The 27,872-nt window shown below is 38.2% G+C and overlaps 1 protein-coding gene across 2 annotated transcripts in view; it reads right to left on the bottom strand.

The window, feature by feature from the left end:
- adamtsl3 (ADAMTS-like 3) overlaps nucleotides 1-26,809 on the bottom strand; it is a 207,245-nt gene extending 180,436 nt beyond the window's left edge. Inside the window, exons 1-2 of one of the 2 annotated variants that reach the window (XM_077227978.1) lie at nucleotides 26,616-26,809; nucleotides 25,960-26,082 (exon numbers count right to left, since the gene is read on the bottom strand). In XM_077227978.1, the coding sequence (XP_077084093.1) occupies nucleotides 25,960-26,028 (69 nt within the window). In that variant the 5' untranslated portion in view covers nucleotides 26,029-26,082; nucleotides 26,616-26,809. The remainder of the gene's footprint in view (nucleotides 1-25,959; nucleotides 26,083-26,615) is intronic. The other variant, XM_077227980.1, reaches the window with a different exon arrangement.
- Between the last annotated feature and the right edge of the window lie 1,063 nt (nucleotides 26,810-27,872).

Genomic DNA, 27,872 nt, shown 5'->3' with positions numbered 1-27,872 from the left:
AACCAGAGCATTAATTGTGGTTTTAAACTACTCTTTATTGTCAGAATATATGACAAAAACTTGCCAAACAGGTGAACATTTCACAAATCTGAGGTAAAACATTCAAACATTTGTCATTTTTCCTTAAAATAAATATCTGAATAGAAAAATACATTTCTTAGTTTATGCATGTGCTAATGGGGGATATTGTTTAGTGTAAAGTGACTTTGATGGCACGTAGCCTATCTTCAGCACAGTTTGCAGTGTAGGCTGCAATATTAATATTACATGTTTTGTATCAAAACGCATATTTGACAGTGAGTTGACAGTAAATCTGCATCGTAACTAAAGCTAATACTACTATGTTAAATGTATGTTAATTAAAAAAAATATTCTGACTGTTTGAGTTTTATTAAAATTAACCATTGGTCATCCAGTATCATGCATTTAGATCATAACCACAGATAAAACCAGGCATAGCCTATAGCACCTCACTATCATGGCAAAATGTAACTTTATGGTTTTTATGGTATTTATGAAAAACAGAAGCCTAAATACATTATTAAATACTGTAATTATATTCCATTAGTCATTTTATACATTGTCTACATTAATAATAAAAAAAAACAATTCAATATGTATATCCCACATTTCATGGTGCAGTCAATATTACTAGGCTAACATTACAGTAAATCCATGGTAAATGGATTCAGCTTCAAATTCAGATTCTGACTGTATCGTTGCGCACAATGTTTCTCCTGTTTGTCAGTGCTGTGTTATCTGCCTTTAAACTGATTTAAATCACTGAGACATTTGTGTTCTTCGCTGAATTCAAGCGCTTCTCACTGGATCGTGTGAGCGAAACGATCAGAGTGAACGCGTCTGCTCTAGTGAGCTCGCGCTGCCGTTGAGTAGGAGGTCTCTGCGGAACAAAAGTGGGCGTTTCTAAATTTGTGGGTGTTTTCACACTGGAAGTGTGTTTATAAATCATGCAATGAAAATGACGCCCTTTTCCCGACCCCACCCCTAAGCCCTAACCACACTGTGACGTGGGCAAATCAGGTAACGCGGTTGAAAACGCCCCTCTGTTTATGGACTCGCCCCCTGATTTGGTAACTCCTATTACCGTCTGCAGAGACCTCTATTTGTGCTGCCCTTTGGACTTTGAGCCGAGCGGATAAATGCTCCGTGTGGCGCGCGGATCAAATGAGTTTCGTTCCGCTTTTGGCGCATAAACATTATCGAACATTTATCGAACTCTTTATATCGTTTTATCGAGAAAAATTATATCGCGATAATTATCGTTATCGTTTTATCGCCCAGCCCTACATGTACATATATGATATATGCATATGCAATTAATGTACTGTATATCACACACATATCAGCCACTCTCTATATATCAAAAAACTTATATAGTACATAAAATAATCATCCTTTTCCTGACTCATGAAATGAACCTCAAAACCTGCCAGCTGCTAGCCATCTATGACATCCCCCAAACTAAAAGAAAATAAAGGACTACAGCATGGACAAATTAAGAGGAATTGCAACTGTTAAAAGTAGTGTTAAAAGTTCATTGTGAGATAGTAAGAAGCCCACAGCAAAGAAAGTGGTTCGGGGTCTTTCAGAGGTGAAACTCCCTTTAGTATTAGAGGTTTATTGAGGAAGATTAGCTCCAGCACATGCACCAAATCCTGAATCGTTCAGACCAATTTGAAGTTAGCTACAATGAGTTTACCATGTTGATGCCAGTCAGACGGGTTTTCTCAGAAGTGCCACTCTTATAAACATTGCATGCAAGTTAAAGAGGTTATAAAATCACAGCGAGCTCCTGAAAAGCTTTTTCCCCTCCCTTCTCATTAAATGGGGAACTATTTACAAGTGTTTGAAGCTTGAAAACGAAATATACCTGGGTATCAAAAGTGAATCTAATTTTATACCCGAGCACTGGGAGCGTCTGCTGGTGCAAGTGTGAATGGATACATGCTAAAGCTGGTTACTTCTCCAAGCACTTACGCCCTGAAGAGCAGAGGAGTTTGGCACACGCTCAGAGAAGCCGCCCCCGGCATGCTTTCATCAGCCACACCGACTTTCACTGACAGGCCTGAATTAACAGCCCTGGCGTGTGTGTGTGTGTGTGTGTGTGTGTGTGTGTTTGTGTGTGTGTGTGTGTGTGTGTGTGTGTGTGTGTGTGTGTGTGTGTGTGTGTGTGTGTGTGTGTGTGTGTGTGTGTGTGTGTGTGTGTGTGTGTGTGTGTGTGTGTGTGTGTGTGTGTGTGTGTGTGTGTGAGCAAAATTCAGAAGAATTTTAAGAACTGGCTCCAAATTCACAGTCACAACACGGAAGAACTTCATTAGTTTAACATAGGTTTTTCAACTAAACATAAATAATTAGACCATTTTGAATAAGTATGTCTATTTCTTTATGCATATGTAGAACATGCATCATAACTAATTAGACATCTATTTTTAAACTGAATTAAATACGGCCATCAAAACAGATTTTTTAATTTTACATTGTATACAACACCACTAAATTTACCTTAGATAACTTCATAGAAATAAATTATTGACAACAACATTTTAATCATTAAGAAAACTAGGGAAGTACTGATTTATTAAAAATAATGGTAACACTTTACAATAAGGTTCATTAGTTAACATGAACTAAGAATGAACAATACTTTTAACGAATTTATTTATATTATATATATATATATATATATATATATATGTATATATATATATATATATATATACATATATATAAATATATATATATATATATATATATATACTGTATATTAATTTCAATATTAACCATTACATGTTTAAAATCAAAGGGTGTTTTTGTTAACATTAGTTAATACACTGTGAACTAACATGAACAAACAATGAACAAGTGTATTTCTATTAACAAAGATTAATAAATACTGTAACAAATGTTCATTGTTAGTTCAAGTTCGATGTTTGATGTTTGATAGTTCAATGTTAACTAATGAACCTTATTGTAAAGTGTTACCAAAATAATTATACATATTTAATATAAAATTAAATACTTGTAACTTGTTAGGTTACTAACTATGCTTTTCATCATGTAATTTTTATTCAGTAATGGATTACAGTTTGTAAGTAATCTAGCCAGCACCAGCACAGCACTTATTAATATCATTTAATGTGTCTGAAAATATTAATATAAATGGTGATGCATGTGCGATGCAACCCTGGCCTGATGCATGTATATTTGAGATTAAAAACCCTGATCAAGTCAAAATAAAGACCCTCTGTTATTGTTGTTAATAATGGCAAAATTACGATGTGTGTGTATGCATATGAAATGTGTTGTGTGTGTTTGTTATGTACTGTACGTTTTTGCAATCTGTCCCCAAACAGAAGCATCCATCTAGACTGCTTACAGCCTAAACAAGTGTCATCTGTCACCCTTTTAAACACCCCACCATCTGTGTTCCCCAAACACACACACACACACACACACACAGAGAAATCCTTCAGATGCTGACTGGATTAGCAGGGGACATCTTCACCAGTAAATTCCCTATGAGGCCCCAAGGTACCTCACGGGGGCCCACGCAGTCTTACGACAACAAACTCCCTCCTCTACGTGGCAAGCAATGGAAAGGTCGCGCAGCTCAGCCATCTCTCATCATCTCTTACAGGAAACAGCCCTGACAGAGCAAAAATAATATGGCCAACAGGAATGACTTTCATTTCATAACCAAGAATAGAAGCCGAAAGGAGGTTCTGAGAGCTGCACAAAACTCTTTGAGGATGTTCAGTCTGACATTGGATCCGTTAAGTGCCCTAAAAAGGAAGAAATAGTCTTTCAACGGACTTCAAATTTCCCTTTACAATCGCCACCTCTGCTTCTATATACAAATCATATCTTAATAGTGTTAATGCTGGGCTCTTCTTATTTTACCCCACACTACATTGGATGGCCGCTTCTGAATGAGTATAAAGGCACATTCACACCAAGAAATATTACTACAGCAATAGCTATATTATTAACATCTTAAAACTAAAACTTCTGTTAATTGAAATAAAGCTGAAATAAAATAAATTTTTTGTTGAAAACTTAAAAACTGCCTTAGTAATAAACTGAAAAAAGTTAAAGTTGAAGCACTCTCAGTTAATAACTGGAAATAATAATAAAAAAAAATTAAAATGGCCAATTAAAATAAAATGACAAAAGCACTAAAAATGTTACTAAAATTAACATGAAAACTAAAAAACATAAAAATAAAATCTCATTCAAAATACTAATAAAACTAAAATAACTAAGAGAACACGCTGTTATGTCGTCTGCTGCTTTTAATGCTTGAGCACTTTCATGTCAGGTGGATTTTGATTGGCTGTCAGTATTTTGATCATTCATCCGCTGGAATAAAACTGATTCTGAAAGCGATTCCAACAATATCGTTATTCTTTGTCATTAGCGTTACAGTTGTGGTGTGGACTTCCATTTTCTCATAGAATAAGAATGATTATTAAAACTTTACAGTTATATTAGTCCTAAATGCAGCTGCTAGAGTTCTTAACAGGTCAAGAAAATATGATCATATAACACAAATTTTATTATCTCTACACTGGCTACCTGTTAAGATCCGTATCGATTACAAAGTATTGCTACAGACTTATAAGGCCCTAAATGGTTTAGCTCCTGTGTATTTAACCGATCTTCTATCGTGCTACAATCCATCAAGCTCTTTAAGATTACAAAACTCTGGACTTTTGGTAGTAACCAAGATCTCTCAGTCCATTAAAGGAGGGATTTCGCATTTGGCTCCAAAACACTGGAATAGCCTTCTAGATAATGTTCAAAGCTAAGATACTCTCCCAGTTTAAATCTAGATTAAAGACACATCTATTTAGCCAAACATTGACATAATGCATCCCATAACCTTGCACTTTGTGCTTTGAAACAATGTGTATTGTAAAAAAGAGCTATATTGAATGTTTTTCATTATCAACCTTGGTTTGAACGGCCCTTAACTCTTGCCGTAATTTAACCTGGTTTTGATTCAACTTAAATTTCAGGCAGCATGCGAGTAACCGTACTGGGTTTCGTTCAACTTAGTGCCACACACAAGCTCATTACTAAAGGCTCAGCGCACTTCCACTGGCATTCACAAGAGCCCGAGCAGGTGTGCTTGTTTTCATGTGCCAGAAGATGTTTCATCAGGCACTCTAATAGGGAACTGTAGATACATTGTCTCAGCAGGGCATGAGTGCCAAATAAGTAAAGAACTAAGTTGAAGCTTTGACCGAAGGAATGTGGCGACGCCATGAGAGTGAGTATCCTCAATAATGTGGAGAAAACTCCAGCTGGTCTCTGGGTTAATGGCAGCAGGCCAGTGCCTTTTCTCAGATTGGACTAACCCTAAATAAGCTTTCGACTTTTAGTACTCAATGCCAAGGATCAGTACAGTCAGAGGAAGAGTTAATCCTGGATCATAACTTCCAGAAAGGGCGCTTCTCTTTAAAACAGGGCCAGGTTAACATCTGGTCACTCTAGCATTCCTCAGCTCTGAAGTCAGTGAGACAATGAAGATTCGGCATTTACCCTGAGAAATGTGAGCACGAGTTGGCAAAAGCATCCTGACTCTAAATCATTCTGAAAAAGAGGCAACAACTATTTGAGTCACATACCCCTTTTAAGACAAACATAATGTCCCTGACGTCACATAAATGCTTTTAGAGCCTTTTTTATGACAATCAGTTACCATTGGCAGAAACAATAGAAGCGTAGTGACATAAATGAATCCTGCCAGCTGCAAAATTCTTGTGACTTATCTTATAAAACAACTTTATTTTCTCATAGCACTTAAAATGTAGACCTCTCTAATATATATATATATATATATATATATATATATATATATATATATATATATATATATATTTACATATACTATATGCACTGTGTGTGTGTGTATATATACATACATACAGTACATATAGTCATGTCAAGGAAAAAAAAGGATACCCTATTGAATTCTATGGTTTTATCTATTAGGACATAATAAAAAATCATCTGGTCCTTGGCAGATCTTATAATTAAGTGAATACAACCTCAGATGAACAACAACACATGATAAATTACACCATGTAATTATTTATTTAATAAAAACTGGGCCAAAATGGAAAAGCCATGGGTGACAAGCTAATTACAACCTTTCTGCTTCCATAGGAATTAAGAGGGTAAGTAGCAGTCAGGCCTTGCTAATCAAATACTTTTCTTTGATTAACTGATCATCAGCAAATGTGATCACCTCTATAAAACCAGAAGCTTTGCCAGTTTACTGGTCTGGAGCATTCAGGTGTGTGTTAACACAATGCCAAGGAGGAAAGACATCAGCAATGATCTTAGAGAAGCAATTATTGCTGCCATCAATCTGAAAAGGGTTATATGGCCATTTCCAACAATTTGAAGTCCATTATTCTACAGTGAGAAAGATTATTCACAAGTGGAAAAAATTAAAGACAGTTGCCAATCTTACCCCAGGTCAGACATAGAAACTTCATAGAAACTGCAAAAATTACAGCTCAGACTCTACAGGCCTCTGTTAACCTGTTAAATGTTAAAGTTCATGAAAATACAATTAGAAAAAGACGGACAAGTATGGCATGTTTGGAAAGGGGACTCTAAAAAGAACATGACAGAACGGTTTAGGTTTGCAAAGTTGCATCTGAACAAACCTCAAGACTTCTGCAACAATGACATTTGAACAGATGAGACTAAATTGGAGGTGTTTGGCCATAATTCACAGCGCCAAGTGTGGTGAAAACTAAACACAGCATATCAACACAAACACCTCATACCAACTGTTAAGCACGGTGGTGGAGGGTTGATGATTTTTGGCTTGTTTTGCAACCATAGGACGTGGGCACCTTGCAGTCATTGAGTTAACCATGAACTCTTCTGCATTTGAAAGTATTCTAGAGTCAAATGTGAGGCTGTCTTTCCGACAGCTAAAGCTTGGCTGAAATTGGGTTATGCAACAGAACAATCCCAAGCACACCAGCAAATCTACAACAGAATGGCTGAAAAAGAAAAGAAATCAAGGCGTTGCACTGGCCCAGTCAGAGTCCAGACCTCAAACAACTGAAATCCTGTGGCGGGACCTTAAGAGAGCTGTGCATAAACAAATGCCGACAAACCTCAATGAACTGAAGCAACGTTGGGTCCCACTTTATATTAAGTGGCTTTAACTACTATGTACTAACATTGAAATTAATAATTTGATACAGTGGGCTTATTGTGTACATACATGTTTTTACATTGTACTTATATATTAAAAATACCTGCATGTAAAAAGTCATGTGAAAAAGGAAGGACCCCCTTTTACATTTTTATTCATCAAAGAAGAATGTGAAGAATCATGTCACTGAAGACTGGTCGTAATGACTAATAAAGATTCCATTTATTCCATCTAAAAAAATAAAGTATATTTTGAAATGTATTCAAATAGAAAACAGTTATAACTTGTTATAATATTTAAAAATGTAAGTGTTTTTACCGTATTTTTGTTAATAAATGGAGAATTGGTGAGCATAACATGTCTGTCAAAACAAAAAATCTTACCGACCCAAAACTTTTGAACAATAGTGTATATACTTAAAAACAAATTTGTATTTAAGTTTCAAAACCTGCCTCATTTCGAGACTGAAACTACTGAAAGTCATTAAAACTTGTAGTTTAGTAAATGAGTCAGATGTTGATTCAGTAGCCGTTCTAACTGATTCAGAGAATACATGAAGCAATGAATCCTTTTTGAGTGGTCAATTACTTGTGAATTGGCTTATGGGACATTTGATTCACACTGCAAACTCACAGTCAAAACTCAGACATTTACAACTTCTTTTGCCTGGTGTGGTGCTGGATTTTCAGTGGCAGTGTACAGAGTGAGTATATAGTCAGAGCCTTTAGTAGGGATGTGTGGTGATGGTTCTGGTGACAACATCATCCACCCACATGCTGATTGTAGCCCATGATGGATAATGCATATTCATCAGTGTAATCTCAGTATGTTGCAGTCTCTTTGAACATATTCCAATCAGTGTGAGCAAAACTTGCTGCCCTGCAGGGTTGAGCTTGCTCCCTATGGCCATACTTTGATGTTCTTGGTGACTGTTTTTCTCGTACCAGAAGCGGTTGGTATGCAGGGATTAATAGAACAGAGATCTGGCTTATTCTTGGGAACAAAACCTGAGCCATAACCTACAGGCTAACACCAACTCAAAGGCCATGAATCTGCAACATAATTCAATGAATTTAGTCCACAACATCCCACACTCTTCAAAATAAAAGTTCTTAATTGGCATCAATGGTTCCCCATGAAGAACCTTTAACATCCAATCCTGTTCCTGGAGATCTACCTTCCTGTAAACTTCAACTTCAACCCTAATCAAACGCAACTGAACCAGCTAATTAAGATCTTCAGGAGCAGTTGATAATTACCCAGACAGCAGCATTGTGTCTGCCCAGATCCGGCCCACATCTGGTACGTGTGGATCCACATGTACCAGGATATGGGTCGGATCTGGGCTGACACTATGTTGCTGTCTAGGTACAGACAGTTGTGCTGGAACTTAATATGTCCACCATGGCAATCTATGTCTGTGAGATCTGGAAAAACATAGTGAGAATTATCCACAAGCTGGATGCATTCCACCAGCAGTGTCTCAGATGCATTCTCCGCATCACGTACCATAACCGCGTTACTAGCGAAGAGATTCTGCACAGGGCTAAAACCCACAGACTTTCCGCCATTGTGTCTGAGAGCCGCATCAAACTGGCAGGTCACATTCTGCAGCGATCAGAATAACGGCAAGCAAAAATTGCACTGACATGGATACCGCCCAATGGATGCCGTAGTCAGGAAGGCAGAAGACGACTTGGCAAAGAACATTCAAAGAGGACTTAAAGCTAGCCGGCGTTAAAAGGATAGTTTACCCAAAAATAAAAAAATTACCCCATGATTTATTCACCCTCAAGTCATCCTAGGTGTATATGAAATTCTTATTTCAGAAGAATACAATCGGAATTATATTAAAAAAATGTCCTGGCTCTTCCAAGCTTTATAATGGCAATGAATGGCCATTTCTGTTTTGAAGTCCATAAAAAGTGCATCCATCCATGATAAAAGATATAAACATGGCTCTGGGGGGTTAATATAGATTTACGGCGAAAGAGTAACATTTGACCTGACGCATTGACGAACGGGAAGCGCAGAGGATAGAGCAAAACAAAACACCAGTCACGACTCACGATTTTGAAGTCTAAAATTTGCATTTTTAAAGAGACATTTCAGAGGAGCTTGAGTTTGTTGCCCAGCCCTGTTTGTTTGAACTGCGAGAGGCGTCAAAGCTTACGCTACTCCTACATCCTCGTACATCTTCAAGTGTTACTCTTTTTTTTTTCCAGCGTGAGTCTACTTGTGTGGCCGTCTGCCGGAAGCTAGTTATTTTAGTCGCTAAAGTTTTAATTATAGATATTTTTCTTACACGAATGCATCGCTTCACATCAGGTCTTTATTAACCCCCCAGAGTAGTGTGGAGCACTTTTATCAGGAATAGACTGCAATTTACTACCACTATAAAGCTTGGAAGAGCCAGGACATTTCTTAATATAACTCTGATTGTATTCGTCTGAAAGAAGAATGTCATATACACCTAGGATGGCTTGAGGTCGAGTAAATCATGGGGTAATTTTCATTTTTGCGTGAACTATCCCTTTAAATGGAAAGATGCCGAATCCCAGGCAGCAAATCGCAATCAGTGGAATCCGCTTTCTGCCAAATGTGCCCTGTAGTATAGATGGACCTAATGAAGAAGAAGTGTTGGATCAGGATTGGATCTGAACTCTGCAGGAAGGTAAATCTCCAGGAACATGATTGTGTATCCCTGTTCTATGGCATCGCTGCAAAACCCCACTCTTGGCACCTTTATTTTTAAGAGTGCACTCAACTGGAATACAATGTGATGCCACTGTTTTTTAAACACAATACAAACTAATATACATTGAGTACAAAGTAATTAGCCAATACAGGTGTTAGAAGATGGTGTCAGATCTTTGATCTCATTATGAAAGCAGGCCTACCTTCACTAAGAGGTTAAGTAGCATAAAAAAACACTTTTGTTCAGGCTGTCCTCAAGCTCCTGATGTGAGGAACCATGTCATCCTCAAGTTCTTACCCACAAGTCACTGTCTTAACCCATAAGAACCTGGACCAATTTCCCGGTATAATTATGGGGCATAAAAAAACAGACTAAATGGACCACTTAAATCATGTTTCTGCCGTTGTTTTTTAAATACAACCACTCCTTGTCAAAGATCTGTAATGTTACATGCATGTCACATTGGGCGTTTATGAATTTTTTTAATGTTACATATATGTCACATTGGGCTTTTATTTCTCATTTGGAAAAAAAAATTGTCAGTTTTCTTGCTAAATAACAGTTTTTTCTGTATATTTTCTTTTCCACAACATTTTCAAAATTATAACTTTTCTGGGAAGATAAATTTAAAAAAAAAATTCATAAGTAATAGTTTTTGCATTTTATTTGCTTTGCCACATATTTCAAAACCACATAACTGTGACCTTTTCAGGTATACGGTTTAATCAGAAATACATTTTTAGATTATTTTTCCAAAACCTGAAAATGTGCAAACTGAATAAAAATAAATAACTACCTCACACTGGAGGTCAACATGTTTAACATGCATGTAGTGCAATAGCATTGCAAAATTCTACCTTTTCAGGTATACGATTTAACCAGAAATGAATTTTTTTATTATTTTTTCACAAAAAATTGTTGTGGTGCCCTGTGACGTAAGCAGCCACCAGTTAACCACACTCTTGCCTATAGAGAGACGCGTCTCTGGTGCACGCTCCCCAGATTGGCTCCGCTGGGCTCTTCCCACTTTTCTAGCATTTTTCAAATATTGCCAGTGGGTGGAGTCAGGCTCTGACCAGGTGTTTATGCTGCGTTCCAGGCAGGTTTTTGAGCACGTAAATCACGACTTCAAACCATGACTCACGACTTTGTAGCGTTCCAGGCCAGTCACGCCAAACTACCTGAGCGCAATATACATACTTATTGTTTCAGACACATAACATTGTAATACATAATCGTGTATGTATTATTATCATTATTATATTATTATAATTAATTTGACTGCAACGTTATATTGTCCTAAAGTGTATTCTCACCGTGTACCGCCTGCAGAAACACTGCATCCGTAGGGGCTGCCATTGTTGCTTTGTATGGTTTCGCAGGCTATGTGACGTCAGAGCTCGTAACTGGGAGTACATCGTTCTAGTATGTGTTCACGGGTGGGAAGTCACAGGTTTGACTGCCGTTCCAGTGCACTTTCACGGGTATAAGGTTGGAAAAACACGGGTTACATGTTGCCTGGAACGCGGCATTAGTTATCCTTTAACAATGCTATTAATTTGACATTTTTTTGTTAAAATATGCTTTGAATTGAGCAGCAGAATATATATGACACTAAAATAATTGAATCAGCTAAATTATTTGAGCAGCTCATTACCATTTTTCTTAATGTGACACATACGTCACATCAAAATTCCACCTACTGTATAAATGAAATTCAGACGTAATACATCCGCCATATTGTTATTGTCATGTGACCTACGGCTTCAGTTGTGTTGCTTCACTGCCATTCACAAATCCTCAAATATAGTATAGAAGGCGGCATATTCGGGCACAGGAACTGTCTTTATGAATAGATCATTGAATCATTGATTCATTGAAAAATGCTGATTAATTCAGGAACGAAACACCACTGTGTGTTGCTCGAACACACACAACGGTTGAGTTATTGCTTGTTTGGAACTATTTTCGTGGGCAAAATAGAGCAAAAACAAACAATATTGACAATATTGAGTCTAAAATGTAACTCACAATATTAGGTTCTTGTTTATTGAACTGCTGTTTAAAATCAATATAACATTTTCACTCATATGTGGGGGAAAAAGCACTCTTGCCCTGTGATATTGCTTAAAGGGACAATGTATATTTTTTTAGGTATTTTATTATCTAAAATCAATATTTTTATTCATAAAAATGTCCTCAATGGTGTACAAATACCTCTGCCAATTATCTGACTTATCCTCGTAAACGAATAATTTATTATCTTTATATACATGTGACGGGTAGGTCCACGGAGGCTTCCATGTCGTTCCGGCATCTTGAAAAACTATAATAGCAGAGAGGGTCAAAAAGTACTGGGTCAAAAAGTACTAGGCCAACGCGTTTCCACAACGCGTTTAGTTCAGAGCCAGTGTCACGTAACTGAAAGCAGCAGAAACGGAGGAGCAGAGCAGTGAGAGGCGCTTGTCACTCCCCCGGCAAGTTTAAAAGGCTGCATTGCACTGTTATTATTCATACTGTAACATTCGTTTGTTCGTTGTGTCAAGTTGCAGTTTGTTTGAAATAACAAACCTGTTCACCCGAAGGAAAACTCGACGAAGTGCTAATTAGAAGACATCCTGTCATAGCTTTTTGGTACATAACAGCTACCGTAGATGCAACACGCATTTGAAAAAGCGAGGCGCTGGAGAGCACAATTCGTTTGAATGCAAACTACAATTTCACCCCTAGATGGGAGAAATTCCTACACCATGTCCCTTTTTGTTTAGAAATATAAAAAATAACTTATACAGGTACATTTTTGCCTTCAAATATTGAATTTTGGGGGCCTTTTAATAGGCTACATAAAGGTGTGGTTTTGAAGGAAAAAACAATTTTGCAACATGAGTGACACTTAATAAAGTCAGCTTCCACGCCATTAAAACAACAATTACGATATTATCGCAGACGGTACACACCTTTAGTACCAGACATCCTTAGTTGGACTGTCATTAGTCTTACAGTAAGATGGTCCTTTTTTGGCTTGTTTGGCTTGGTCTGTTGGTCTTTGTTATATTCTGAAGGCACTTTTAATAAGCAAGAGCTCAAGAGAATGGAGGTGCATGTAATGGTAACACTTTCATCAACCTGACACCTGTGATACATGTGCTCACAGCATGCCAGCAAGTGTTACTGAGTCACTAAGGTAAAGCTTGGCAGTTGCCAAACACTCTTTCACATATCTAAACATACATAAACTTACATACTTACAAGGCAATTATACACAACTTGCTTCCTAAAGCAATTAGAAGGCAATTGATGGCATGAGCTGCACACCGAGATGTGTAAACAAGAGCACTGGAGGAGGGACTAACTTTTTGAGCACCAATCAAATACAACCATTCATTTTTAGACACATCAATCCATTTGTGGACTAAGTTGAACATTAGTAGGTCTGCCAAAACAGTGAGCCAGCCATTGACTCCACAACCAGCCAATAATCTAGCTTGAGATAGTGATTGATGGCTTATGTGCTCTGCTGAGGTTATGAAAAGCCAATAAAAAGAGGTTATAGGACAATAACCCTTAAGTCAACAGTTACCTCCAGCATTGATGACCACCTCATGAGCCATGTACGCAGAGGTCAGGTGACGTGTTCAGAGAAAATCCTGTTGAGGAATTCTGAGAGGGGTCTGGCTGACCTTGAGAATAGGAGTTGGGTAAACGTGAGGATCTGCTAACAGCTGTTCCTGATCTATTTGAGTACCTGGGCATAGTACAGAATTATATAGTATAGGACATTTCTTTTGAAGAGACACAGGCTAGTAAGCTGCCTTAATGAGAAGCCTTTTTAAGACATCATAGGTACACCCGAAATGTGAAGGCTGTTACAAAAATGTACACATTTTCTAAGCAACGTCTTCATTGGCAGCAGATAAGGCATAAAATAGTAGAGGGAACATGATAAATGTTAACTATAAGTATAATTCAGTACCAAAAGGTATCAATAAATGGTTATAGTTCATTATGATTGTAAATCATTGCAAATTTTCAATAAAACTAAGTCTGTTTTTAAAAGAAAATGTCAATTGTATCACAAATTGTCTTTACAAATGTTAAATCAGTTAGCTTTAAAATTGAACATGTTAATGTTATTGAAGTCCCTTATGCCCATCACAAAGGCTGCATTTACTTGATCAAAATACAGTAAAATACTGTAATATCGTGGAATATTATCATAAATTAAAAAACTATTTTAAATATTTAAAACGTAATTTATTCTTGCGATAACAAAGCTGAATTTTTTAGCATCATTACTCCAGTCTTCAGTGTCACATGATCCTTCAGAAATCATTCTAATATACTGATTTCCTGAAGAAAAGTATTCATTTCTTTAACTTTTGAACGGTAGTGAAAATATTTTTTACTTAATGTGGGTTTAAATAAATGTCCTAATTCTTTTAAATATGTCTTGTTTGGAATCTTTAGAGGTATTTAATTCAAAACGCTAAAATCAAAAAATCACTAGTGAATTGCGTCTGCCGAAAGCTATTTCTTTGTAATTATTTGGGGAAAAAATAATAATATTAAATAAAAATACTAGCAATTTAAGTGTGAACTTTTTCAAAGGATGTTATGTTTAAAACTGGTCACTAAGGTTCAGGAAGCAACTAAAGCAGTCTAGCCAATAATCTTTTCACCAAAAAAATAAAACAAAAACAAAATTAGCACACATTGGTCTGTTGAGGGAAAGTCTCTACAATTGAGATGTATTTATGAGGGTACAAACTGTACACACTGTTGCCATATTTCACAGTTAATCACGTTAAAACATTTCCATTTCTGAAATACGTCTGAGTCTGGAAGCAGCCCAAGATAATTCTTCCACTGTTATATTTACTCTAGTCTGTGACCCCACATCGTCTGCTCTTAACCTCCTTAACTGTTAACGGTTCTTATCATCCTCCCCTACAAGCACCAGCACTGCCACATTTGACTCCAGCCCGGCTCGGCACTGACCAAACCTCTTCTGTTTCTAATCACATCCCTTAACACGTCAGTTTAACGCCACTCCACCTCGGCTAACTCTTAACCCTGCCTCCTCCACCTCCAATACCAACAAAAAAGTCCCCATCCTGATTCCACAGCATCTGCCTGTGGGAAAAGTCCAGCCTTGGCTCAGCAGGAAGCCCAGGATTTACCGCTAAGCATTTAATGGTCCTTAAATCCATAACTCACGCTTGTCCATACCACCCAAAATAAAGAGGGGGGTTGAGAGGCTGAAAATATAGTCCCCTTTTCAACTTTATTATGCTCAAAGTCAACATGAAACCACATTTGCAAGCTATTTTATTAACTTCCTTTTATTAACCTTTTTAATTTTTACTTCCTTATAAGTGAAACAGAATATTTAACAAGAAAACAATGTAGGTAGGACTTGCATGACCTCTTTTTGTTGTTGTTGCTTTATTCATTATTGCTGTAAGACTGTGCATGTAAATGCATTCATTAGCAGACGGGGAACCTTTTTAAACCCAGTAATTTTCCTGCAGTTTTCCACCTTTTAATGGTGGTAGTGGTGCAGAGATTTCTGTACATGTGTTGACATGTGTCAAAAAAAGTTAGTAAATATCATGCTAATAGAGAATTTCAGTGATGCCGTATTTTTATAGGCGAACCCAGAAGTTTGCATCACTCTAGTTCCCTCTATAAAAACCCAATAGCATATGTACATGGCTATTGGATTATTGATTATAATAAGCTCTGTGAACAAAAAAAGTGTATGATTTTTGCATGTATTGTTCATCATGATACTCTTCACAAATGAACACATCTTTTTATGAATTTTAAAATCTAAATACAATCAGCAGGAGTAAAAACTAAAGTTAGGGTATAAATGAACTACACCACGGTCGCACGATAGTTTTGCCATCCTATGTTTTTTATCGTTTTAAGTGGGTAAAATTATCCTTATAATAAACCTTGGTTGTCGTGACAATAGAATTCTATCACATTCTTTTGGCCGTTTTTGAGATGTTGGCCTGGAAATCGTCAACTCAATCTGGCAACACTGTTCAGGTTTTGGTCTATAAAAATATCTCATCTCTGCAGCACTCTATGGTTTTTAGAATCTGAATTAAAATTTCTCATTATTGCACACAACAATGATCTGAACTGCAATTTTGAAATTACTGTGAGTCTGTACTTGGTTTCAGAAGCTTAGCTTAGCACAGCTTACACATATGTACATTTTATTGCAAATCTATTTGATAAGAAACCCTCTGGTAAAAGCATAAATGTAAATCATCCACTCTAACAAGATAAATTGAACACAAAAAATCCAGTATGAAGACTGGATGTGAAGAATCAGCTTGTTTGCTATTGTTATGACTCAAGCCCCTGAGGAGAAGAACTTGTTATAAAATATAATTTAAATGATTCCCAGCCATTCTGAACAGTCATGATCTCGACCTCCTCCACAATCAAATTTCAGCACAAGCTAACAAATTCCATGAGGTCGAAAAACAATGAGGTGAATTGTTGCTGGATATCTTCCATATGCAAATCCAAAAGCCGCCTGAGGCGCTTCAATACAGAGATTGAAATACTTACCCAGAATGATAAACAGTAAAGGTGAGCGAAGACACAGTGTAATGTATTTACAAAGCATGTCTCCTTCAGGAAGTGCATTGGTGCTGGGTAAGCATTCCACATGACTGAATAAAACACTGAAGTGTAGCGACGCAAATGAACAGCATGCTACAGGCCAACTTCAGATGCAGACCAAACTGAAACTAAGACCCTAAGATCAAGAAATATAAAATTATATGGTGTCAGGGATCTAAGAATGAACTTAAAATTGGCTTAAGACATAAATCTTATCAGCCAGGTAAGTGGGTGTGAATATATTGCTATTGTTATATAAAACATAAAATGAACCTAAAACCAGTAAAAATGGCAAAAGCATAAAACAAAATTGCTAAACGTAAACGTACAAATAATACAAACTGAAAATATACAAATAAAAGCTAACTCAAAATGTGAAAATATATGATAATATTATATGAAAAATTATACTAAAGTAACATTTGGTGCACTTGGTCCTAAACCAGTTATCTTACCTTTAAACAACAATGGACCTGGTGGCAGTTAGATATCACAGTCCTTTCAACAACTAGAGATTTGTGAAATGAGGCAGAACCAAAGAGCTCAGCCACAATCAGCGTTCACGTAGGCTTAAATCTAAGATGATTACATCTCAAATTAATTGTCTTAGACATTTCATTTGAAATTCCTCCCTCCTAAATGACAATTTTGTAATCATTTACTCACCCTGATATTCCAATCTCATATTACTTTCATTATTCTTTAAACCTCAAAATGAGATGCTAGACAAAATATCCGAGTGTAGCAATGTTCAGGGAAGGAGGCGGGAATCAGCGAACATTTAAAAATACTTTATTAAAATAAAACCAAACAAACTAAAATACCGCCAGCAGCCCCTCGCGGACGACTGCTGGCTTACCCAAAATAAACTTAACGGCCAGCAGCCCCTCTCGGACGACTGCTGGCTAAAATAAAACACAAATACAAAAAACAAAACTCAACTAAAATACAGGCCTGTTCCTCTCTCGATCATCAACGTCGTCGCTCCTCCTTTATGCTTCCGCTCCTCCGTGAGAGATGTGAGACCTGTGTGCTTCACAGGTGCTGCTCATTAGCAATCGCACCACCGGCCTCACGCCGTTCTCTCACGTCCCTCGGCCGTCCTGTTCGCCACATACCCCCATCGCCACGCACAGGCCGGGGGGTACCCACGAGCCTGTGCCTACTCCCCCCCGGCGGTGGCGATCCCTGGGGGGTATGGACCGACAAGCCGAAGGAAACGGAGACGGAAGCATGAGGAGCGACAGATCGAGAGAGGGGAGAGAGGGAAATAATTGGTCCGGTTCCCACAACGCGCTGCCATCTGGTCCCCCACCAGCTGGGCGATCTCCTCCGCGGTGCCTGGCGGTGACGCTGGGTAGCCCTCGGTGGACGGCTCGACGCTCCTCCGCCGCCCGGTGGACGGCGACGGCTCCTCGGGTGCCTTGGGCAGACGGCAGGAGTCCCCCGCTCCCTGCTCCTTCCCTTCGCTGGTGGACGGCAGCAGGCTCCGGCCCACGGCGAGCGGCGGCGACTCCTCCTCTCCCTCCCGGATGGCAGCCGCCCCTCCAATACCCAGGCGGCCAGCAGCGAGCTCGACCGTCCCACCGGCAACTCACTCCAGCGCACCGCCTTGAGTGTCCGTGGCCGCGAGTCCCCCGCTCCCTGCTCCTCCCCTCGTTCGGCGGATGGCAGCAGGCTCCGGCCCACGGCAAGCGGCGGCGACTTGCGCACCATGCTCGATGGCACCGCGGATTCCCCACAGCAGCGAGGACTCTCTGACAGCGTGTTTCTCCCTCTTCCCGGGATTCGGCACCAGTGTAGCAATGTTCAGGGAAGAAGGAGGCGGGAACCGGCGAACATTTAAACATACTTTATTAAAATAAAACCAAACAAACTAAAATACCGCCAGCAGCCCCTCGCGGACGACTGCTGGTTTACCCAAAATAAACATAATGGCCAGCAGCCCCTCGCGGACGACTGCTGGCTAAAATAAAACACAAATACAAAAAACACAACTCAACTAAAATACAGGCCTGTTCCTCTCTCGATCATCAACGTCGTCGCTCCTCCTTCATGCTTCCGCTCCTCCGTGAGAGATGCGAGACCGGTGTGCTTCACAGGTGTTGCTCAATAGCAATCGCACCACCGGCCTCGCGCCGTTCTCTCACGTCCCTCGGCCGTCCTGTTCGCCACACCAAGCTTTTCTTTTTTTTTTGAGATAGCGAAACTGGATAGTGCCCCTGCTTTGTAGCAGTATCGAGGCACAAAATAGTGCCTCTTTAGATGAACACACGTCATTATTTCTTGTTTGTCATGTGACCAATCATGTCACACTCTTAAAAATAAAAGTTCTTTGTTGGAAAAAAATAGTTTTGGAACTTTTATTTTTTAAAATGCCCAGCAATAATAATAAAAAAAAAGTGTGACAGAAAATCAAACTAGAGAGGACAATTATCAGTGAACAACAACTGAAAGCTATCATACAATTTCAGAATCTTAAAGTCCCCCTGTGGTGAAAAAAATCAAGCTTTTAATGTTGTTTTTATATCTATGTGGTGTTTTTAATTTGCTTTAAGACAAACCATGTGCAAATTCATAAGTCAACAACATTGCTGAGTATGTTCTCCTTAAAACTGCAGTGAACCAAAGACAGTCTCAAAAACACGGTTTGAAATCGCTGGTGTTTCTGACGTCACAAATTACCTTTTAACCAATCACGTCAACATTTGATAGTCAACGAGTGGATCTCTGAGCTGGTGTGAGTGGAGGCGGGGCTAATTTGCATATTCATAGCACCGCATATACTAAATGAAGCAAGAGTGTAGAGTTAGATTCATACAGCCATTTTAAGGCATGAGGAATTATTTTCAAGGGAAAAATTTTTTTAAATGTCATTTTGGTGATCAAAGATGAGTTTTAAGTGATAAAATGATTGAATACAGGGGGACTTTATGGACTACTTCCATGATACTTGCATAGGGTGACCAGGTATGGTATAAATCATTCATTTCTGCTAAACATCTCTTTAAATGGAAGAACGAAAATAATGCAGGGCTTGAAACGGCATGGAACTGAGTCAATGATGATACAATTGTAATTTTTGGGTGAACTGTTCCTTTAAGGTCATGTACTAAGCATAATACCACTCTCTCTATCAAAAGTTGACTGGGCCCATTAATGGCTCATGAAATATGTGCCAGGGCTTAGTGTCAAGAGCCAATTTGCTATGTCAGAGAGTGAGAGAGAGTGAGAGAGGGTCCCATCCAAAAGATTAGCAGTGCAGAGGGTGCAAAAAGGCAGTGAGTCTTTTTACAGCTGGTCAGAGTGAATGGCCACACAGTAAATGTGGATGAATGAGCCTTTCAGTTCTAACTTGACCCACCGAATATTGAGAGAGAGAGAGAGAGAGAGAGAGAGAGAGAGAGAGAGAGAGAGAGAGAGAGAGAATTCATGACGAGCAGTATATGTCAAAACATAAAGATAAGAGCTCTTTTACCCTTTCACATAACTGACATTGAGGCTCAGACAGTATCTGCAGACTTTCTTTTGGATTTTCAGCACGTTTATGGGACTGGTTAACAGAGGCGGTTTCAAAACACGTTTGGTTCACTACAGTTTTAAGGAGAACATTTTCAGCAGTGGTGTTGACTGATGAATTTGCACATGTTTTTTCTTAAAGCATATTAAAAACACCACATAGATATAAAAACAACATTAAAAGCTTGATTCATATTAAAAACACCACACAGACTTACCACAGGGGGTCTTTAAACCCGACAGTTTTCACCAATTGTGTTATACAATAACAAGACATGATGACTACCCCCAAACTGCTTTCTTACACGGATCAAACCACACCTACAGGAATTACATCCAGTTTTACATCATCCATGAGTTTAAAGATGTATATTTGGGATTCAATCATTTATTGCAGAACAATTATCCTGCACTCTGAGTTTGACTGTCTCTGAGTAACATGTGCTCCACTGATTTAAGTGCTTATCTGTAAAACTGAACTGTAATTAAAAGCAGCTGTGTATTTATGGCCCTGCATGGACAAATAAATCAAAACATTAACACCCTTTGAACCATCAGTAGATATTGTGAAGCTATAGAACACATGAAAGCTTAATAAAACCATAGGATTTTGCCTCAATCGTCTTCTGAGTACAAAGCAGCAAAAATGAGTTTAAAATGTCAATGTCAAGATCTTGAGTACCTCAAAATTATATTATTTTTTGCTACCTAGAAACCTTGTAAAGTCACCCTTCCATGACACTATGTGCAACACTTTTCATATGGATGTCAAATAAATAAACCTGACATTTTTTGGGGGGTGTAAATATTTAGTGGGACCCTGTAGCCTTCTTTTTCATCCATAAAGAACAAATACAGACATACAAGTGCACACTTGAAACGCACTCAAACATCAACAACCTATTCCCGGCACACAGCAATGAGGCTGTCTGGAGCCAGTTCTTTGTCTCTGCTTTAGGTGTCAGCTGTTCAAACAGGCTGAAGCTTCAGCCGTAGTGTCTCTGGACCCACAATACAACAGCACTGAGAAACCAAAGCTCTCGTACTGCAGCCTGACACATCCACGGAAAACCTCACACTGTTCCCAACACAGCACACTCACTTATTTAAATGTATACACACGCAAACACAATCTCAGAGCCTGTTGAGTGCTAGCATGACATGGGAGATAGAGCTGTTGTTTTTCTGTTTACTTGTGTGTTTAATGAACACGTCTCTACTGACAAATAACGGTTTAAAATAATGTCTCTGTTCCAAGCTAGTGCGCATTTTAAGGCATCATAAACACGCTCCTAACACAGTGGCTGATCCAAAAGGTAGGCGGCATATTAACATACCTCATTTGTTTGCAATGAAAAATTAACCTCTAAGGTTCAAATTCAACCCATTCTCATTTGTTAGTCCGCCTACAATGCAACCCCTTCAGTAGTGTTTACGAATCTGTATATTATCGGGAATAAAAAAAACAAATGAGAAAAATGGAAAGCGAAGCAAACACTCCCTAAAATAGAGGAGATGGTGACATTGAAAAAGAGAGCACAAGTGGCTTCAATTGAAAACTTGAGAATATCAATACCATTGAAAACAGAATGCAATAAAAAGCAATCAGGCACAGGGTTAGTGCAACATCTGCTTGTCATAATCTATGCTATAAGCCAAGCAAGAAATGCTATTTCAAAATCTACTCTGGCCCATAATTGTTGACTATGTACTCATTTAACCTCTGAGCTTCTCCTTAAATGTTGCATTCCTCCGGACGAAGAAGTGGATGCTTTCGGTCCCAGCAGAATAAAGGTTCAGCTGAGATAAAGTGTTAGGTACAGATTAATTCAAACAGGTGAATTTAAGAGCTTAATACGAACCTGCTGCCAGAGCGCACCAAACTACCGGTATTTAAGAATACAAGGGTTGAAAGCACTGCAGTTTAACTAAGACCCAAAGCATTCTGTATGTAACGGTTATGTATGTATGTATGTATGGATGGATGGATGGATGGATGGATGGATGGGTGGATGGATGGATGGATTTGAAAGAACTTAGGCCCCATCCACACTACTACGTTTTAGTTTAGAAACGGAGACCTTTTGCTACGTTTGCACCTCCCGTCCAGGCTAAAACGGCAAAAACGAAGACCTAAAATAAAGAAGTTTAGAAACGCTGCCGACCTCGTTTTGCGTTTTGAATCTCCGGAGGGCGTTTTAGTGAAGACGGGTCAATACGGAGGACTTTAGAAACGATGACGCAGAGGCTCACGCTCGGCTCACGCTCGGCTCTCTGATTGGCTGTCATACAACGGAAGAAAACATACAACAACAGCCTGGACTACCAGTTATGCTAGTGCAAGTAAATTCTGCATTTTACAATGCTATAATTGCCTACATGCGCCAGAGGCAAGCTATTATTCGAGCGATCTGTGACAATTCCCGTGTGCAGAGGCGGTATTGACCGTACATGGAGCGTCGTTTTTGGGTTAAGCTGGGAAGAACCAGCGCATGGTGGGATAATTTTATCAATGAAGTTGTGGTTCCTGAGGAATTGTGCGAAAACTTTCGAGTGTCCAGATCGGCACTTATCAATCTCAGCGAAATCTGAGGAATAGTCAATCTGATTCCTGTTTACAGCGGCACGCGCATGCCCAGTGTAGGTGAATGGTCACGTGATCCGAGTTTTCAGTCGTTTTAATGTGGGCGGAGATCAATTCTAATACGCAGCTAAAACGCTGGTGTGGACGGAGATCGTATTCGTTTTAATTCTCAGTTTCTAAACTAAAACGCAGTAGTGTGGATGGGGCCTTAGTTGCAACTTAATTTTCAAAGCTAGATAGTTTACAAAATTCATACATGATACCCTACAGATAGATAGATAGATAGATAGATAGATAGATAGATAGATAGATAGATAGATAGATAGATAGATAGATAGATAGATAGACAGATAACACATCCTCCCCTTTGAGTTTGGTGACTGCCACCCTAACACACACTCTAAAAAATGCAGGGTTGTTTTAACCCAAATTTGGGTCAAATATGGACGAACCCAACTGTTGGGTTAAAAATTTTAATAAAAAAATGTAACCCAACGGTTGGGTTTGTCCATATTTGACCCAAATTTAGGTTGAAACAACGCAGCATTTTTTAAAGTGCAAGAACACGTTAAGTGTGAATACTTGCAATATGCTGGCCAAGCATTCACATCTGCATTTGTGTATTTGATTAAATATGTTTCTGGCCTAATACTAGACTGATAAATCACTGATAGAACTATATACACCGATTCAGCCAAGGCCTTGTGAGTTTTATCCCTTTATCAGGCTGAACAAAAGGTAAAATTAAATACATATGCCCACATCTAACACTGACCCTGCAAAAGCCTTTCATGAGAAAGTGTCAGCATGTGTATGTGTGCGCGAGCGCGTCTACCAGGAGAAACGCACTGCCAGAGTGAGGTGAAAGAGCACAGCCGCTCTCTAATAGGAAAAGCAGGAAAATCGGAGATGTGGGAAAAGAGTAGTGAAAACACCTGTTAGACTCTGCTTCACTTTCAGTGCTGAAACTCACAGCTTCTTAAAGAGCCCCACCGGCGGCTCCCACTCGTGCATAAATCAAGACGAAGTGTTTAGCCCATAGAATAAATATTATTCTGAAAGATTACTGCAAAGAGCTTTAATGGAGACTCTGGATAAATGCATATCAAATTTCAATTCAAACCTGTTCCCTCCTAGATGGATGACTCCAATCACCTGCTTCACTCAGCAGAATGCAAATGATCAATTCTGACGTGGTAAAAATGGCGCAAAAGTACGAAACTAGGGAATGAATGACACTAGCCAAATGGTGTGTGCATGGAAAAGGTGCTCGATGTGGCCAGCTGTAACTCCATCCCAGAGTGCATTGCTTCACTAATGCCACAACGCTACCTGCTCTCTCCTCCGTCTTTCCACTTGCATTTCATTCAGCCACGGCAGTATCCCACAAAGGAAGGACTAGGGTTTCAGCTGTCGTTTTTCATGTACCGGCGCGTAGGACAAAGAGATTTGGCCACTTTAGGTGGCAGCTCTGCTGTTAATGGCTGTTATCGAGTGGCCCTATTGCGATGGATTAGGCTGGCGTCCACGTTCATGCCAGCTCTTCCATTAACATCCACAACAGCACTCTATTTATAACCTGTTTCTAACACAAAAAAAGAAGGCAAGATTCAACGATTCCCTCCAGACCTGAGATGCAGTCTGAGGCTATAATTTGACTTAGAGGCTGGAGGAGCTTGTCTCTTGCTGAGACATTTGACTGGAATATTTGAGTTGGTCTGTTAATATAATCACAAATTGAACTGGGATGCAAGGTTGCAATGTTCCCTCTCAAACAACAGAATCTATATGGGCATTTTAATGGCTGATGCAGATGTGATATCAAGCAATTCGATTTAAATGACAGATACAGTACTGTTTAAAAGTATGGGGTCAGTTAGAGTTCTAAAGAAATGAAAAAAAATTGCCAGAAAGGATGCTTTAAATTGATCAAAAATGATATTAAAGACAATTACATTTTTATAATTCAAATAATAAATAAAAACGCTGTTCTTCTGAACTTTCTATTCATTAGAGATTACTGAAAAAGTAACACGGTCTCCACAGAACAGTAATTATTATCAGTAATTATTATTTTCCACAGAATTATTATCAATTCAAAACAGTTTTCAGCATTGATAATAATAAGAAATGTTTCTTGAGCGGCAAATCATCATATTAGAATGATTTCTGAAGGATCATGTGACACTGAAGACTGGAGTAATGATGCTGAAAATTCAGCTTAGAATCACAGGAAGAAAATACATTTTAAAATCTATTCAGTACACTTTAAATTGTACTTATATTTTACAATATTACTGTTTTGTTAAATATATTTATTGCTGTATTTTATATCAAATAAATGCAGCCTTGGTGCACAAAAGACTTCTTTAAAATCATCTTGCAGACCTCATACTTTAGTACACATTAAAATCTATAAAATTGCTACATTTACTATTCATAACCATTACTATTCATAAACTATATGAAAATTATGGTAATCTCAAAGTGGTCAAATATGAAATGGATTGGTCTGGATTGGTCACTAAAACTCACTAAACTAACTCTAAATCCCTAAAACTGTTAATAAAATACAAAATGTGAGATATAGACTAAATATACGTTATACGTTTATCAAATATTTTGGAGGATCATTTTTGCTTTGAAACAATGTGGATTATAAAAGCACTATATAAATAAAACATTGTGTCCAATATAAGGTGTGACTTCTAATGCACGATTATAATTATCACTCATTATACAAAAACAAATATCAAAAATGTACACCTGTACACGTTCAAATCTTCATGCACTCTTCTCTATTGCCAGTTCTTTTACAGTAATTTGTTACAATAAAACACAAAATTCAAACTTTTACTGCAATATCAACCTAATTTTCTGTCGTTGGACAACAAATAAACAAAAACAGATCAGGCTACATTGTGGGTTTCAAAAATGGCCGAACGCCCATTAACCCTTGCGCTTGGATAACGTGATGTCACCATTATGATGTTTAACCAATGTAAAAGCGTGTAATCCACACTATATGTGGCAATATTGCACATTGGAGAGGACAAATGAGTTTAAAACAAAACACTGTCAGCTAAACAATGCTGCAATATGACAGTAATAACCCAGCCGTGCTTGCTGTAATGTCAAAGTAGCGTTCTATTATAAAATGAACTTATGAAATGTAATTGTAAAGCCAGTGCTGTAGATGATTAAAGTACAGCAGCTATTAGCCAAGTATAATAATGTAGAGAAAATCTGATTGATCATATTCAGGTGATAACTAACTTCACCAAAAACTATTTTTGACCTATATCATACCTGACCAGTGGATGACATCAGTGTCAACATGAAGCTGATCTGACATATGGGCAAAATCCAGAACTCCATCTTTAAAATCCTGTTCCAGAGCTGTCTGGTGAATGATGTCAGTCAGATATCAGCCTGAAGAGAGAGAGACAGACAGAAAGAGAGAGAGAGATGCGTTTTAAACACAGGTCATCATTGCTGCTGAAAGAATGAAGCTTGATTATTTACCTCTGAGGAGACAGTTGAATCTAGATTGAAAGTGCCAGGCAGGGGTACTCCTGATTGACTTAATTACCCTATCTAGGCTGGTACAAGGTTTTTGACAGGGGGGGAAAAACAGCCTCTTTCTGAGGTATTCCCCATGCATAATGCAACAGCAGTAGGAATGCAGTGCAATAGGTTTCTGTGCAGCAATGAATGTCTTATGTACCTATATTCACATGACACAGCTTTTATATTATCAGATCAATGCATAGCCTATATGAGATGCTGCAAACAGTATGAGATGAACGATCTGACCAAACGCAAATACAGACAAATCAAAGTTGCTTTATTAATGACTCATATTAAAAACATGAAGATAAAGATCAAGACAAGCTGATATCATTCTAGAAAAACTCGTCATGCAAAGCTAAGAAAAGACGTGCGTTTATGTGATCAGCTCTTACCTTTGCTGCAAAGTAACTCATAGATTCACATTTTAATCCATGAAACGCGCGCGCCGCACTTGAATGTCGAGTGGCCGTCACGTGCGGTCAGTCGGGTGTTATAAACGCTGAACGCAGGTCGAATGACTGTGAGTTTCTTCTATATCCTCAGCGCACGTCTGCGTACTGAGCACTGAGTTGACAGAAGTTCGTGTGCTGAGCTTATAGTCCACTAGGCGTCCCATACCGGACGCGACGCGCCTAGAACGCTCCCCCCATAGCGGGGCATGTTGTCACGCTTCATGGGGTGAGGTGTTGCGATGGAACCTGTAATTAAAGTGCCTATTTTTGCCCCCCAAAAACTAATAAATAGTAAAATATATATATTTAATTATAGGCTATAGAAATATCAACATTTTAGTCCATAAATACGTAGCCTAATTATATAAATATGCAACATTTAAAACACATTAAAACTGCCCCAATGAAAATGTGACAACTTGCTCCAATCTAAGATTTATTAGAAATACCCTTGTTTTGAAAATACAGTAACATTTCAATTAAACGTTACCTTAAATTTATAGTTTAAAAAAATTATATGTATATATATATATATATATATATATATATATATATATATATATATATATATATAATGTATATACACCAACATATTATGTAAACACAAACGCAACAGGCTACACACAGACAGTGTACAAACATTCTTTCAAAATATATTTTTAGTTCAACAGAAGAAAGAAATATATAATAAAATAAATATATTAGTGCGGTCAAATCGATTAATTGTGATTAATCACATCTAACATAAAAGTTTGTATATTTACAGTAGGCTATGCAATTATGTAAACAAACTTTTATGTTAGATGCCATTCAGCGCAATTGATCTGACAGCACTGATATATATTATATATAATAGCCTACTTATATAAACAGTTACCAACATTCTTTCAAGATATATTTTTAGTTCAACGGAAGATAAAAACGCATGCAGGTTTGGAAGAACATGAAGGTTAGTAAATGTTGACAGAAATTTTGTGGACAATCGCTTTTGCTATAGGCCTAGCCTTAAAAATATCTGGATGTCCTTCCATAAGAAAGATAACACAATATCAAACCAAGAGGCACAAGATTCTTTTATCTCAAGCAGTGACATTCAGACATTTGAAGTGTTCAAATTGCCTACTTTCCCAGCATTATTAAACTATTTGGATCAATTCCAGAGAGCAGCCCAGCACTTCATGTCAGCTTTTATCATTC

The sequence above is a fragment of the Siphateles boraxobius genome, unplaced genomic scaffold, assembly GCF_051911475.1.
Source record: "Siphateles boraxobius isolate OS27281-9 unplaced genomic scaffold, OSU_SipBor_1 130, whole genome shotgun sequence".
NCBI classification, from domain to species: Eukaryota; Metazoa; Chordata; class Actinopteri; order Cypriniformes; family Leuciscidae; genus Siphateles; species Siphateles boraxobius.
Note: the sequence above shows the minus strand (reverse complement) of the source record. Positions and strands in the feature narration are given on the sequence as shown.